The 14457-nt window shown below is 36.3% G+C and overlaps 1 protein-coding gene across 13 annotated transcripts in view; it reads right to left on the bottom strand.

Moving 5' to 3' along the window:
* Positions 1-14457, bottom strand: part of PRRC2C (proline rich coiled-coil 2C) — a 93940-nt gene that overhangs the window by 32554 nt on the left and 46929 nt on the right. For all 13 annotated transcript variants that reach the window (XM_046682888.1, XM_046682886.1, XM_046682884.1 and 10 more), the window contains 5 exons: positions 9407-9576; positions 8712-8961; positions 7500-7710; positions 4067-6316; positions 1866-2074 (listed from right to left, as the gene is read on the bottom strand). In XM_046682888.1, coding sequence (XP_046538844.1) covers positions 1866-2074; positions 4067-6316; positions 7500-7710; positions 8712-8961; positions 9407-9576 — 3090 coding nt within the window. The remainder of the gene's footprint in view (positions 1-1865; positions 2075-4066; positions 6317-7499; positions 7711-8711; positions 8962-9406; positions 9577-14457) is intronic.

Raw genomic sequence — 14457 nt, 5'->3', positions numbered from 1 at the left:
CTCTATGACACTTCTACTTGTGCTTTAAATCCTTTAAGAAATTAACTGTAAAACAAAGCATATGCTTGTTTCAATGAAAGGTCTTAGACAAACATTTCAAAGGTTGCCATGCACTCCATTACTTCAGACTGGTGAAGAGACCTTTTCATAATTCTAAATTCATCTCAGTTTTTCACTTAGACGAAAAAGTCTGTGTGTAAAGCTTATCTTCATAGCCATATCTTAATCCAATAATCCAATACAATATTTAGGGAAATTTCTACTCCAAAAGTTCTTTGGAAGAAGGAAAACTAGTAAATAAATATCTGGAAAACAAATCTGCCTCATCTCATGGACATTTTGTAATCTTCACTTGTCATTTTCCAAATGTGGTGTTTACATGGATACTAGTCTCCTTTCTCTTTTGTGGACCACCATAAGGTCAGCACCCAAGCTTCCTATGGGTTTACTTTAACTATTCTCTCTAAATCAGGGCTTTCCAACATCAGCACTACGAACATTTTGAGCTGAATGTCCTGTGCGCTGTGTGATGTTTAGCAGCATCCCCGGCCTATACCCATAGTAAGATGTCAGTAGTATCCAGCCCACAGTCGTCTCCAGACAACCAAAATGTCTCCAGAGATTGCCAATTGCCCCCTGGAGTACAAAATCACCCGTTAAGAACCACTGCTCTAAATAATCTAACTAAAACTTCTTAAATATGCAATTAAGGTAAGTTGATTTCTTTCCTATGTGAATCCTAAAATGGTAGTCTAGAACAGCAGTTCTCAAATGTTTGCGTGATCGGAATCACCTGGAGAACCTGTTCAAACAGATTGCTATACACTCCAAGAGCTTCTGATTCAGGAGGTCTGAGGTAGGGCCCAAGATTTTGCTTTTCTCACAAATTTCCAGGTGATGCTGATGGTCTGAGGACCACACTTTGAGAATCAATGGTCTAGAAATAATAATACCAAGGTCCTGGGCCCAACTCAAGTTAATATGTGTAAATAACCATTTACAGTCATGCACTGCATAATGCTTTGGTCAACCACGGTGGTTCCAAAAGATTAGTACCATACAGCCTAGGTTTGGAGTAGGTTGAATCATCTAGGTTTGTGTAAATACACTCTGCGATGTTCAATGACGAAATCACCTACTGGCACAGTTCTCAGAATGAATCCCCATCACTAAGTGAGGCACGACTATACTAGATGGAAGAAAACTCTCACCTACGTCTCTAACACTGAAATCACAGTACCTGACCTAGGTTTCTCATTACTACTATCTGGTCTTAAACCAAGCAAATCTCTCAATTTTATTCAATATTTCCAGCTTAAGTCTCATCTGAGTGAATGTCAAATAGCACATTTTTATACATACAAGTGTTTACTCATAGATAGTCCTTGTTAAATTTCTCATCAAGCATGTTCTTATTGCTTGTGTCATCCTTTGCATGTTATCTTATCCCTTCACAGCTTTCTAAAAGTATTTATCCATAGCAAAACTGCCTCCCATCCTATTATTTATTCTGTTTACCATATCTTAGATATCGTTTTTATCAAGGTCATAACTCACTGAGGTTAACATTTCTTACATTTAAGACACAGCACATATACCGATATAATTAAGCATCTTCACCTGATTTTCAGTGCTTTCCTACACCTGGATCATCTTTAACAAGAATTTGACTAAGCATTCAAGGCTATGCTAAAAGCTGATGTTATTTTAATTCAAGTTACATCAGTTAGTGATTCATAATCAGCCTCCATCCCTACCTTGTAGTCCAACTCTTTCTTTGGTGACTTTTTTATTTACAGCATCTACTTAAAAGTAACAAACAAACAGGGAGATAAACACATAAATAAAAGGAACCTAAGACATACTTGCATAATTGTTGAGATCAAACTGTGATAGTGCATCTACTTTCTCTTTGGGTTTTTTAGGGCCTGGTTTGGGGTCTTCTCTTTTTTTCCCAGTAGACTCTTTGGAGTTCTTTTGTCCTGTACCATTAGGTGCTCCTTCCTGGTGGTGTGCAGAACTGCCATTGATGGGATCAATGCCAGTTGTGCCTGTAGACTGGTCATCAAATGGCCTACAAAATAATAATGTGAGAGATTACCTCCACATACCTGAACAACAACAAAAGCTACTCTTACTGGCAGTTTCTAAAGTTCAATCTAAGAGAAACAGTAGTGGGCTAGAAGACCTAACTCTAAAACCAACAAGCCTCAGGGACTTCTGTTGAGTATAACTTCATTAAAACTGAGCTTCTCAATACAGCAGACAGACTAGCGCCCCAGAATTCTTTCCAGCAATTAAATTCTGGAACTCTAATTATCCCCTGAAAGTCTTACTGTGTCCATTTGCCTGCCAAGTTATAAATGAGCTAATAAACACTGTTTATAGCAGAAAATCTCTGTGATCCAAGTGAGTCCAAAGAATTCACTATTGGATCTTCTCCACAAGAGGGCAGAATATGAAAAAATTTAAAAAGCATTCTGTGTTTACATTATGTCTGTGGTTTTTAAAAAGAGTTCAATCAGATTTATACATTAAACAGACAAAAAACCACTTTTAAATAGAAACAATTCACTTCACAAACCAAATGTATCTTTACAGTTTTTGTTTCCTAACAAATTATATTTTTGGGTTCATTTTATAAAAACAGACCATGGAAAATGGGTTTACTAATTTATTTTCATCTCAGTCTATTGCATCACTCAAGATAAAAGCTTACCAAGTAACTGACAGAAGGCACAACCTCAAATATTTGAAGACTGATTTCATTTCTTCTAAATGGAACTCTTGCAAAACATTCGTTTTAACTACAACCAGTAACTGCTATTTTTGCAGGTTCAAAGTTGTTACCACTTATATGGCACAAAAATCAGATCAAGATTTCCCTTGGGTACTATTACTTGAAATTCAATAGTTCAGTTATAGTAAATAACTATATTGTTATTGTAACTACATCTGTTATCTTCTTTTGGACTTGAAATTAAAGGCAGGTTCAAATTCTGCATTAAGCAGGTACTTGGGAAACACAACAGGTCACTTAATTTCTCTGGAACTTTTTCTAAATTATCAGAAAGAAAAATATTTTTGCAGATGGGTGTAACCTGAAATGCTAAGCATATGTAACTAACCAATGCAGATTAATGTAATATTGTCCGAATAAATTTCTGATCAGCTCAGGCTACAAACCTGGGAATTTGGTCAAAAAACAGGGCACAACGTAATAGTTGCTTACTATTCACCAGGTATTATGTTAAGTGCTTCAAAGATACCATGTCAGTAATCTTCACATATTTTTAAAGTATTATTACTTCCCCTCATTTTACTAGTGAGAAAGCTGAGTTTATACAACTAGTAAATATCTGAGCCTAGATTTAAAACTAGGCATACTGCTACTTCATAATTTTTCCTAATAAAAGAAATTAACAGTAATTTACTATAACATTTTAAAAGAATAGACCAAATTTAGCAAAATTCTTTAAAAGAAAAATCCAACGACATGGTATTTATGTTATTGGTGGTCTTGGTGGTTGGGCAGGACTTTGCTTTCTTGGCTTCTCTCTAATTGATCATTTATCGTAGGTTTGCAACTCGAGAGGTGAACATAATTTACCCTTAAGGTTCAACAATCACTCTCTAGAAACCAGTACAGAGTGATACAATATATGGTTAACACTATTAATTTAGGTCCCAGAGGACACCTGTGACCACCCGAGTTTTGCAAGGAGAAACCAAGAAAGAAAGGAGGGCTACTCCTCATCAATAAGATGACTTACCAAAGTGAGAACATTGTATAGGTCCCTCCCTAGGTGCACAGATTTTCCCAAAGCTGCAAATTCCTAAGAAGACTCTTCTGGAGAATGTAACTTAGCAGGTAAAGACTCCCGAGACACATTAACTGCTCTTCCTCAAGCACCCTTACACTGTGAGAATAGAGAAAAGAATTTGGGAAGAACAATGTTTTGGTCCTCTATCTAGACTGGCTCCTTTGCACAGTTCAACCAAGAAGTCTATACTTTCAGCTTTTTTAAATGTGCAAAAGTAATTACATCTAAAACAAAATACTCACCCTCGCTTCCCACTTTTTGATGGTGGGCCACTTCTCCTTTCATTCCTAGGACCTGAGAAATTCCTTCCAGATTTGGGTGGACCGCTGTTGCCACGCCGATTCTGGCGATCTACGCCAGGCCTCTGACTAGAAAAACTTCTCTTTGCTATTTCCCTTTTTGGAAGTAAAACATTCTCTCCGGCCTTTACAACTGCTTGTGTATTCAAATCAGCATTTTTTTTTTCATCCCTCTCGCGCCGCTCATTGAAATCACTGCTTTCAGAAGCTGTTTCCCATTCTTCATTTGCCTGATCTGAAGAGTTCTGATTAGATAAGTCTGGTGTCTTGTTCCCAGAAATATCCCCGGCAGTGTTACCTGATTCTTGAACCACATTATTAACTGTGCCGTTTGTGGGCACAGCCACCTCACTGGTTTTTGAAGCAGCCTCCCTCTCTCTCAGCCGTCTGAATCGAGGAGGCTTATCTTGCCTTGGTGGTCGAGTAGGACGCTGCCTTCGGGGCCTCTCTCTAGCTGGGTCAAATTTTCTCTCAAATTTTGGAGGTCGTTTATCTGCTGGTATAGGAATAAACTGCTCATGTCTTCTTGGTGGCTCTCCATCATCTGGTTTAGGAGCTTCTGTCTGCCTTGGGTTCCACTGATTGTCCCAATAAGCAGGTCTTCGTAAGGTGGAAGGGCGTGCTGGGCGACCTCCAGGATCCCTTCCACCACGTCTGAATGTTCCCCCTCTGCCTCGCCTTGTAGGCTCTCCTTTAGGAAGGAAACCTGGTTTAGATTTATCATCATCCCTTATATACGATTTTTCTAGAGGTCTATTATCTATTCGGACATGATTTTCAGGCTTGAAAGAAGATTGAGGCTTCACAGGTTTTTTGTTTTCAGATCGTTCCTCTCTTTTGGGAAGTTTACCTTTGCTTAAACTATCCTTGTCACTTGCACTTTCATGAATTTCACTGTCTGTGTCAGTCTCTGAACCTCGTTGTCGTCTTCTTTTGGGAACGACTTCAAAGTCGGAGCTCTCACTTCGTGTTTCACTTTCTTCTCGCTGTCTGAGAGGTCCTGGGGGCACATGCTCTGCTCGTGGCTTACTGTCTCTATACTGAGGATAATCTCGAGTGTGCCCTCTACCACCCCGCCCACGCCCTCCATAAGAGCCTCTATAGCTTCGGCCTCTGGAGTAATATTCACCTCGGCCTCGACCTCTGTATCCTTGATCTGGAAACCAATCTCTGTCTCTAGCTTCTTTCCAATAGGTCCTAGGGGGTAAAGTTGATTCTTTTTTAACTACTGGTCTTGAATCTGGTCGAGGCCTCTCGATAACAAGGTCTTTGCTAATGACTTTCTCAGGCTGTTTTTCCTCTTTGACTGGTGGTGCTGTGACAGTTTGCTGGCTTACAGTTTTAGCTGCAGGCTCTACCTCAACACTACTTACAGGTTCCAAGGGCTTCTCAGTATCTTGAGGTGGCTTTTGCACCAAAGTTGAAGTCTCTGTTGAAGGGCATTTCTCTAGTTCTGGTTGAGGTGGTGGTGGAACCGGCTGTGGCTGAACTGGCGCTGCAGGTGGTGGGGGTGGAGGAAGAGGATCTTTCTTTTCTGTCTTTTCGGGTTTTACAATTTTTTCAGTGACCTTTTCTCCCTTTTCTCCTTCTTTCTCCTTCCTTTGCTCTCGTTCCTCTTTCATGTCTCTAAGTATAGGTTTTTTAATGGGACCTGATCTTCTCACAGGCCTATCATTACCTTCCTCTCTTCTGTTGGAGCTTGGCCTTGGGCCCCACCGAGTTTCTGATTTAGATTTATATAGCTTTTCAGGTTTTGGTCCTTCTGAAGATCGTAGGAAGCTATCCTTTTTTGGTTTTTCCTCTGGCCTTTCTGCTGGTTCTTTTGAATCAATGCATCTGCTGATCACTTTAGGAATGCTTGCAGACGGCTCGTTTCTTTGCTCCTCCGACTTTTGAGTATGGTTAGATCCATGAGAAACACTTCTTTTCCGGGCAGGCTGACTTTCTCCAGGTGAAATCTGCTCTTCTTGAGGAGCGGACACAGTCTTTTGCTCAGTTACATCAAAACAAGCGGACTGATTATTTGTGTCAGTATGGTGAGGCCTAATGTCTTCCACAGATCTGCTTAAAAACTTCTGTACTTCTGTCTCACTTGATTCTCTGACAAAGTCTGCTTTTGGATGAGCCTCTAACTGACTATGTTCTACAGGATAAGCTGCAGGAATCTGTTCCTGATCCAACGGTGCTTCGGGCCTAGGATGATGAGAATTCAAAGGCATAGCCATCAAAGCAAAATCTTTCTCAAAGGTAAGTGTACAGCAAAATAATCCCTCTACTTTTAAAACATAAAACAATGGATCCTAATCATAAAGAGCATCTTTATGTCTCTATAAAAAGTTTAGTGCAGCATTTTTCATAATAGCCAAGAGGTGGAAACAACTTAAATGTCCACTGATGGATGAAGGGTTATGAAAATGTTATCCATCTAATGGAACATCATTTAGCCATTAAAAAAAGGAAAAGAAATCCCATTACGTGCTACAACAAGGATGAGGACATTATGCTAAGTGAAATAACAGAAGGAGAAATGCTGCATGATTCCACTTATAGGAGGTATATAATGTAATCAAACTCATCCAAGCAGAAATTAGAATGGTGATTGCCAGGGACTGGGAAGAAGGGGGAAATAAGGAGTTGCTACTAAATGAGTATAAAGTTTCAGTCGTGCAAGATGAAAAAGTTCTAGAGATGCGTTGTACAATGTTGTGCTTATGGTTAACAATATTGTACTGTACACTTAAAATTTTGTTAAGAGCGTTGATAGCATGTTATGTGTTTTCCCTACAATTTAAGGAAGTTTAGACTATGCCTATGTGAATTTTTAATCCATCAAGCCTAATAATTTCCACTTATAATCAAAGGGTATACTAGAGTAGGTCTTTCTCAATGAATCAGAATCATAAAATATGCTCCTTAAAAGGGCAGAAGTTTTAACTTTATGGTTGTAGATTATTAGAAGTCACTATCTGCTGCTTCGAAATATCTTTGTAAGTTAGTATTTGTCCTTATCTTGGCCATAGAAAACTTTCATAAGATATTGATAATTAAACGTCCATCTCTCACTAGTGGAGGAATTACATCAACACTTTAGTCAGACTACATGTCAAGTACCTAACAGGAGAAACTCGCCAATTTTAACATCTAACACTAAATGCTAGCATTTGATTCAGGGTACAGAACTAGATTACAAAATGCCCTAATCAATACAGAAATGCCAGAAAAAAGAAAATAGGTCCAAAAATGAAATGAAGTACACTAAATGGGAGGAAATCAGATTTGTGGCTCAGTCCTAAATCAGATTGATGTTCATGGACACTACATAGTTTTCATTTCATCACAGTATGATATTTGGGCTATCAATAATTTTAATAATCACCTTACATCCTCAGATTCTTCTGTTGCCTTGGGAGTAGTGGCCTGCTGAGGCTCGGTATGAGGATAGGGATCTGAGCCCCACATCATACGAGGCTCAGAAAGGGAAACTGCATGATCTCTTGCAGTTCGAGCTATATGCTCAAATGACTCAGAACTGTTTGGTGACCCTTCCATCTGGTCTCTTCTCATTAATGGCTTAGGAGTAATCATTCCTATACAAAAGGTCAGAGAAAGATGGGGGGAAAAAGAGAAAAAAACAAAATCATTATAGACATAGAATCTAGGTTACTAATTACCATTTAGAATTCTTTATACGTAAGCTAAGGAAATACTTCTTGCCAAGTAAAACTGTTATCAACAAATGATCAGTGAGATTTATAAGAGTTTTTCTGTGAATGAGATTTTCATTGTTGCTGTTAAATAGATAGATTTAAAAATTGAGGAAGCAAAGCAAAAGAAGCCACAATAGCAGCCTACTTTACTTTAAAGGAAAAAAATATATAACGTCTATAAAAACCAGCTAACAAGCATTGTGACTCTATGCATGTTAATACAAACATAAAAAGAATTATACCAACAGTGATAAATTTTCAGAGAAAATATTTTCTGTGGAAAAGTCCACTAATCTAGTTTAGCTGATCAATATGTTGTAATATATTATGCCTCTTAAATTTTAAAATTTCAGCATCAAGATGTGATTCTTGATCATGTTTTTATCACCCCTAAATTTTCCTCTACACCATTTTGGTAATGGCTTTATTATGATAGATTTCATAAAGGACTGCTATTTCATTTGTTTTTAACTAATCTATTAGGAAATTCAAGTATTAGGCTGGTAAATGGTGGAGAAAATTGAAAAGCTGGAATATGTAACATACGGACAAAATTCAAGTGCTGAAACACAAGAATGAAAACAATATAGGAAATAACAGATACCAATAAGACAGTAATTTTATATCTCAAAAACTTTAAATAATATTTACAAAACAGAAAATCACTAGTGTTTTGGTTTTACCACACTGTTGGTACAGTGCCTAGCATTTAACTACTCTGTGCTGAAGGAAAGTTACATAATTCTGTGATTAAAAATCTATGGTACTATTTAAGTTCTTGTAATAATCTAAGTAATTAAGACTGAAAATACGGGAAGAAAGAAAACTTTGATCTTGCATAACTGCAAGTGAACCATGAGACAATGCCAACTTCAACTTACCAGGATGAATGGGTGGAATATCCATAGCAGGTCTACCTGATATCATTCTAGGATCCATGTATGACTGCATCATGAGCCACCTTGGATCAAAACCCATAGAAGCCAAATGCTGAGGGTGAGGCTGCATGGGCTGGTAAAGAGGTCTGTGTGGTGGAGGAGGGACAGCACCACTAGACGGCTGGGAAGGAACTGTTTGTGGAAGTACACCTTGCTGCTGCTGCTGCTGCCACTGCTGCTGTTTCATCTGTTCCTGAAAAAGCAGGATCCCAGTTTCTGCTTTCAGTTCCATGTAATAAATTAATGTAATCAATCATATCAAAACATAAAAGGCTTTTTTTGAACCCTTCAGGGGAAAAAATGCAAAAGACATTTGACACTGAGAGGTAACGACAAAAGACAAGGGTTAAGTTATGACATTTTGCCTTATACTTGACTTAAGCAATTAATCACTCATTAATTATACTGCAGAAACCTAAAAAGGAAGATGATGTCTATAAATGAGGCAGAGGAAAAAAAGGAATGAAACAGAAGTTCATGGTAAAACTCATATCAACAAACTTCTACTAAAAAGGGAAAAAATTTCAGGGAAAATTTGTGTGCTTTGTGTATTTAAGGTTTATGTCAAATTATTTCGCAGACTACTGAACAATAAAAATTTTCAATCACAGGTACACAATAAAACGTTTTATTGTTACCTGCTGCCGCTGGAATCGTGGAGGCAAAGACTTCTGAAACTGTTTAAAATAGCCAGATAATACAGCAGGCCGAGGCTGAGACCCTGATTCCGGTTCTGTTTCATGTAGCACTTGTGTGGTCTCTTTTTCACTGCGATTGCTGTCTTGTCTAGTGAAAACTGGGTCATCCTCTGCCCAAAGAAAAGATGAAAGGTGATGATATTCATCTATGCCACTTATCAAATACATGATGTCTGTACTGAAGGAATGAGAAGAAAAGCATCCTTAACACTCTAAAATACTGTTTTGTATTCTAATATTGGTAGCCATCAATGAGGGAACATTAAACAAAACCTTAGATTTCCTCAAAGCTGGATTCTTAAGATAGAGATCACAGGTCCAAATGCCTCACCATACAAAAATCTGTACTTGATATTTTGTGATAATAAAACATTTTAAATATTATCTGTTTTTCCACTGTTTCAATAAATATTAATGCCACTGTCAATATTTACTTGTGGTTCACTAGGACTTACATGAAAACACCAATGGTCTATAAATACTTAAAACGGAACACATTTGTTTATTTAAAATTTTTTTTTGATCAAGAGACTATTACCTATACATATATATATATAAAACTAATGAGGGGCCAGCCCAGTGGCATAGTGGTTAAGTGTGTGCACTCCACTTCAGCAGCCCGGGCTTTGCAGGTTCAGATCCCAGGTGCAGACCTATATAGTGCTCATCAAGCCATGCTGTGGCGGCATCCCACACACAAAAAATAGAGCAAGAGTGGCACAGATGTTAGCTCAGGGCCAATCTTCCTCACCAAAAAAGAACCCCTCCCCCAAATACTAATCAATCTAAGTATGACAATAACAGAGTGATTACCAGATATCTCCAAACATCTAAATTGTTATGCTACGTAAAGGTGTCAAGTATGATACATGAAAATGAGAATCATACACATTCCTCCCCGCCAAAGTTTTCATCCCAAAGAAAACCACAGTCATATTCATTCTAGAGAATGTCATTTGTCACAATTACAAAGCCAAGCTCAGTATAAATTCTTTTTTCAGAGAACTAGGGATGAATTTTAAAAGGATGTTTATTTTGCCAATGTGAAATCATGCTGCAAAAAAATGACAAATCACAGTTTCCGGCTTGCATTTCATTCAACATTAAGGATGTTGTAAAAGGGAAAATAAACTATTACAGGGAAAAAGAGAGCCAGATAGGTATAACACATACAAGTCAAATGGGTACATCTCATTGATAAACCTAGCTAAAATTAAATTGCCATCAGAGAATATATAAACTGTGAATGAAAACAAAGGTGCCACTAAATAATAATTATAAAGAAAAGAATAATTAATTTACATAGATTTAGTCACGACTGACCATTAAAGTAATTAATCAGGGTCAATACATGTATTCATTGACAGAACTAGAGCTAAAATATGAATTTCCTTATTTCTAACCCACAGTCCTTTCTTATCAATTATAAATAAGACTCCCTAAGGTTGTTCTCTCAGCATTCATCAATATTAAAAGTATGCCAAAGTTTTTCATTTCTGTAGTGAGAAATTTTACTTTATTTTTCTTAGTGTTATGAGCAATCTTCTTAAGTGTTTATGATATGTAATAAAAGCCCAATATCAATATCAAATTATCTCTAGACTGAATAATATGAAAATCTATGAAATCTGATAACTAAACAAATGATTGACGTGGGCCTTATCTCATTAACAACAAGTTGAGATAAAACACTCTTACTCTTTTTATAGTTATATTAAGAGCCGAGTTTGAAGGTAACCCCAAGTATAAATAAAAATAGTAAATTTTTAAACAGCTTTATAACAATTTCAAGCAGCAGGATCTTGTAGAAAGGCCATGAGTTTTGAGGTAAAAAAAGTTTTGGTATTTCTATATCAGAAACTATACTGTACCCCTGAAACTATAATATTGTATGTCCACTACACTTCAATTAAAAAAAATAATGAAATAAAACTATTTCTATTTTAAGTCACTATTAACTCGAGCTGTTCATTAAAACTGAACAATACTACAAGTTTGAAGCAAGGTTTTATACCATGTTTTAATTCCAATAATTAATAGTTTTAATAAAAGTAGCTGGAAAAGAATTTTTTTAAAAAGGCATACTTACAGTTTGGTAAGCATATCAGCTACCCTATGGAAGCTTTTATTTTTAAACTGGTAGGAAAACAAATCTGAAATTATAAACTGAGTGCAGTCAATTATGACAATCCAAAATTCCCATTACGCTCTATTCAACTTAAGTTTTTAGAGTTATCAAAATGTGAACAAATGAGATTTTATTTGGTTAAACAAAATCAGAGAAAAAGGTAGAAGAATTAGCATGTGTGACTATGAAGCCAATACCATTTTGCAGACAAAATAGAATTGAAGCTCATCTAATAACCTTGAGAAACACTTCAGGGAGGCTTATTTTTTTTCCCCACTCAAGAATAACCCAACTATCATCCTGCCCCAACCAAATGACCTGTTTCTTTCAATATCTTTTACTGTTAATATAAAATAAGAAAAAAATGGCTTGAGCCCAAGTTTTATACTGTGAATGCTATCTTTAAACAATTTTATATAATACAGAGAGGATTCTGGGATGATGGTGGAGTAGAAAGTACCAGGAATCTCCTCCCCAGCCTAGACAGCAATTGGGCTGGCAGAATCTGTCTGGTGTAACTATTTTGGAACTCTAGAGGCTATTGAAGGCTTGTAACTTCCAGGGGAAGGCTTCGACAATAAATTGTGGTTAATTTCAGTCAATTAAAGATCTTAGCAGAGTACCAGCTATGCATCCTCCACCTCTTACTCAAATACATATTTGAGCAAGCAGAACAAAGTATCAGCAAACTAGAAGATAGGACAATGGAAATTATTAAGTCAGAGGAATACGGGGGAGGAAAAAAAAGTTTGAAGAAAAGTAAACCAAGCCTAAGGGACCAGTGGGACAAGATCAAATACACTAACACACACACTGATGGAGTCCAGAAGCAAGAGAGAAAGGGGTAGAGAGAATATTTGAAGAAATAATGGCCTAAAACTTCAAATTTGATGAAAGATATGAATATAAACATCTAAGAAGCTTAAAAAACTCCAAGAAGAGACCCAACTAAGACACACTATAATCAAACTTTCAAAAGACAAAGACAGAGAATCTTGAAAACACCAAGAGAACTCACATACAAGAGCTTCTCAATAACATTATCAGATTTCTCATCAGAAACACTGGAGGTCAGAAGGCAGTGTTCAAAGCATTAAAAGAAAAAAAAATAGCAACTAAGATTCCTACGTCCAGCAAAACTATTCTTCAAAAATAAGGGAGAAATTAAAACATTCACAGATAAACCTGAGGGAGAGTTCATTACTTTCTGCCCTGCCCTGCAAAAATGTTCAAGGGAGTCCTGCAGGGTGAAATGAAGGAGCCTAGATAGTAAATCAAAGGTGTATGACAAAATGAAGATCTCAATAAAGACAAATACATGGACAATTATAAAAGCAAGTAGTATCATAACAATAGTGTGTAATTCTACATAATTTAAGAAACTACTGCATTTAAAAGAATTATTAATTATGTTTCTGGGAATACACTGTATAAAGATGTAATTCTGTGACATCAAAAAGGGAGGGAATGAAGCTGTTAAAGGAAAAGGAACACAGTTTTTGTGTGTTACTGAAGTTAAGCTGGTATAAATTCAAACTAGAGTCTTATAGGATGTTAAATGTAACCCCTGTAGTAAAAACAAAGAAAATAGCAACAGAATATAAACAAAAGGAATTTAAAACATTTCACTACAAAAGTCAGCTAAACACAAAAGAAGACAGTAATGCAAGAAACGAGGGACAAAAAGGCTATAAGGCATATAGAAAACAAATACCCTAAGTCCCTTCTAACCCAAACTTACTTTAAATGTAAATGAATTAAACTGGACTCCAATCAAAAGAGAGAGACAGAATGGATAAAAATGCATAATCCAACTATATGCTAGCTACAAGAAACTCACTTTAGATCCAAAGATACGACCATATTGAAAACGAAAAGGACAAATATACTCCACGTAAATAGTAACCAAAAGAGAGCAGAGTAGCTATACTAGTATCAGACAAAAGTGACTTTAAATAAAAAAAGTTTTACAAGACATTACATATTAATAAAAGGTTCAATACAGCAAGATATAACAATTACAGATATTTACACACCTATTAACAGAACATCAAAATATATAAAGCAAAAAACTGACAAAATTGAAGGGATAAATAGACAGTTCTACATTAATAGTTGGTGACTTCAATACCCTATTCTCAATAATAGATAGAATAACCAGATAGAAGAAAAGTAAGGCAATAGAGGATTTAAGACAAACCAACTAGATCTAACATATAGAGAAACCCTCTACACAACAACATACACATTCTTTTCAAGTGCACACAGGACAATTTCCAGGATAGACTATATGTCAGGTCCAAAATTAACTCTCAAAAAATTTAAAAAGATAAATATCATACAAAGTATTTTTCTCTGACCAGTGAGAGAAGCTACAAGTCAATAACAGAAGTAAAACTGGAAAATTCAAAAACTGTGGAATTAAATAACACGCTCTTTAACAACCAATAGATCAAAAAAGAAATCACAATGGAAATTAGAAAATACTTAAAAGATGAATGAAAACAAAAACACAACATACCCAAACTTACAGGATGCAGCAAAAGCAGTGCAAAGGGGGTAATTTATACCTATAAATGCTTACCTTAAAAAACAAGAAAAGTCTCAAATCAACAACCTAGTATTATAACTTAAGGAACAAGAATAAGAAGAACAAACTAAACCCAGTTAACTAGAAGAAAGGAAATAAAGATCACAGCAGAGATGAATAAATTAGAGAACAGAAAAATAGAGAAAAATCAATGAAACCAAAAGCAGGTTCTTTGAAAAGATTAACAAAATTGACAAACCCTTAACTAGGTAGATAAACTAAGGGAAAAAAGAGAAGACTCAGTCAGATTACTAATATCAGAAATAAGAATTG

Source organism: Equus quagga, chromosome 13, assembly GCF_021613505.1.
Source record: "Equus quagga isolate Etosha38 chromosome 13, UCLA_HA_Equagga_1.0, whole genome shotgun sequence".
NCBI classification, from domain to species: Eukaryota; Metazoa; Chordata; class Mammalia; order Perissodactyla; family Equidae; genus Equus; species Equus quagga.
Note: the sequence above shows the minus strand (reverse complement) of the source record. Positions and strands in the feature narration are given on the sequence as shown.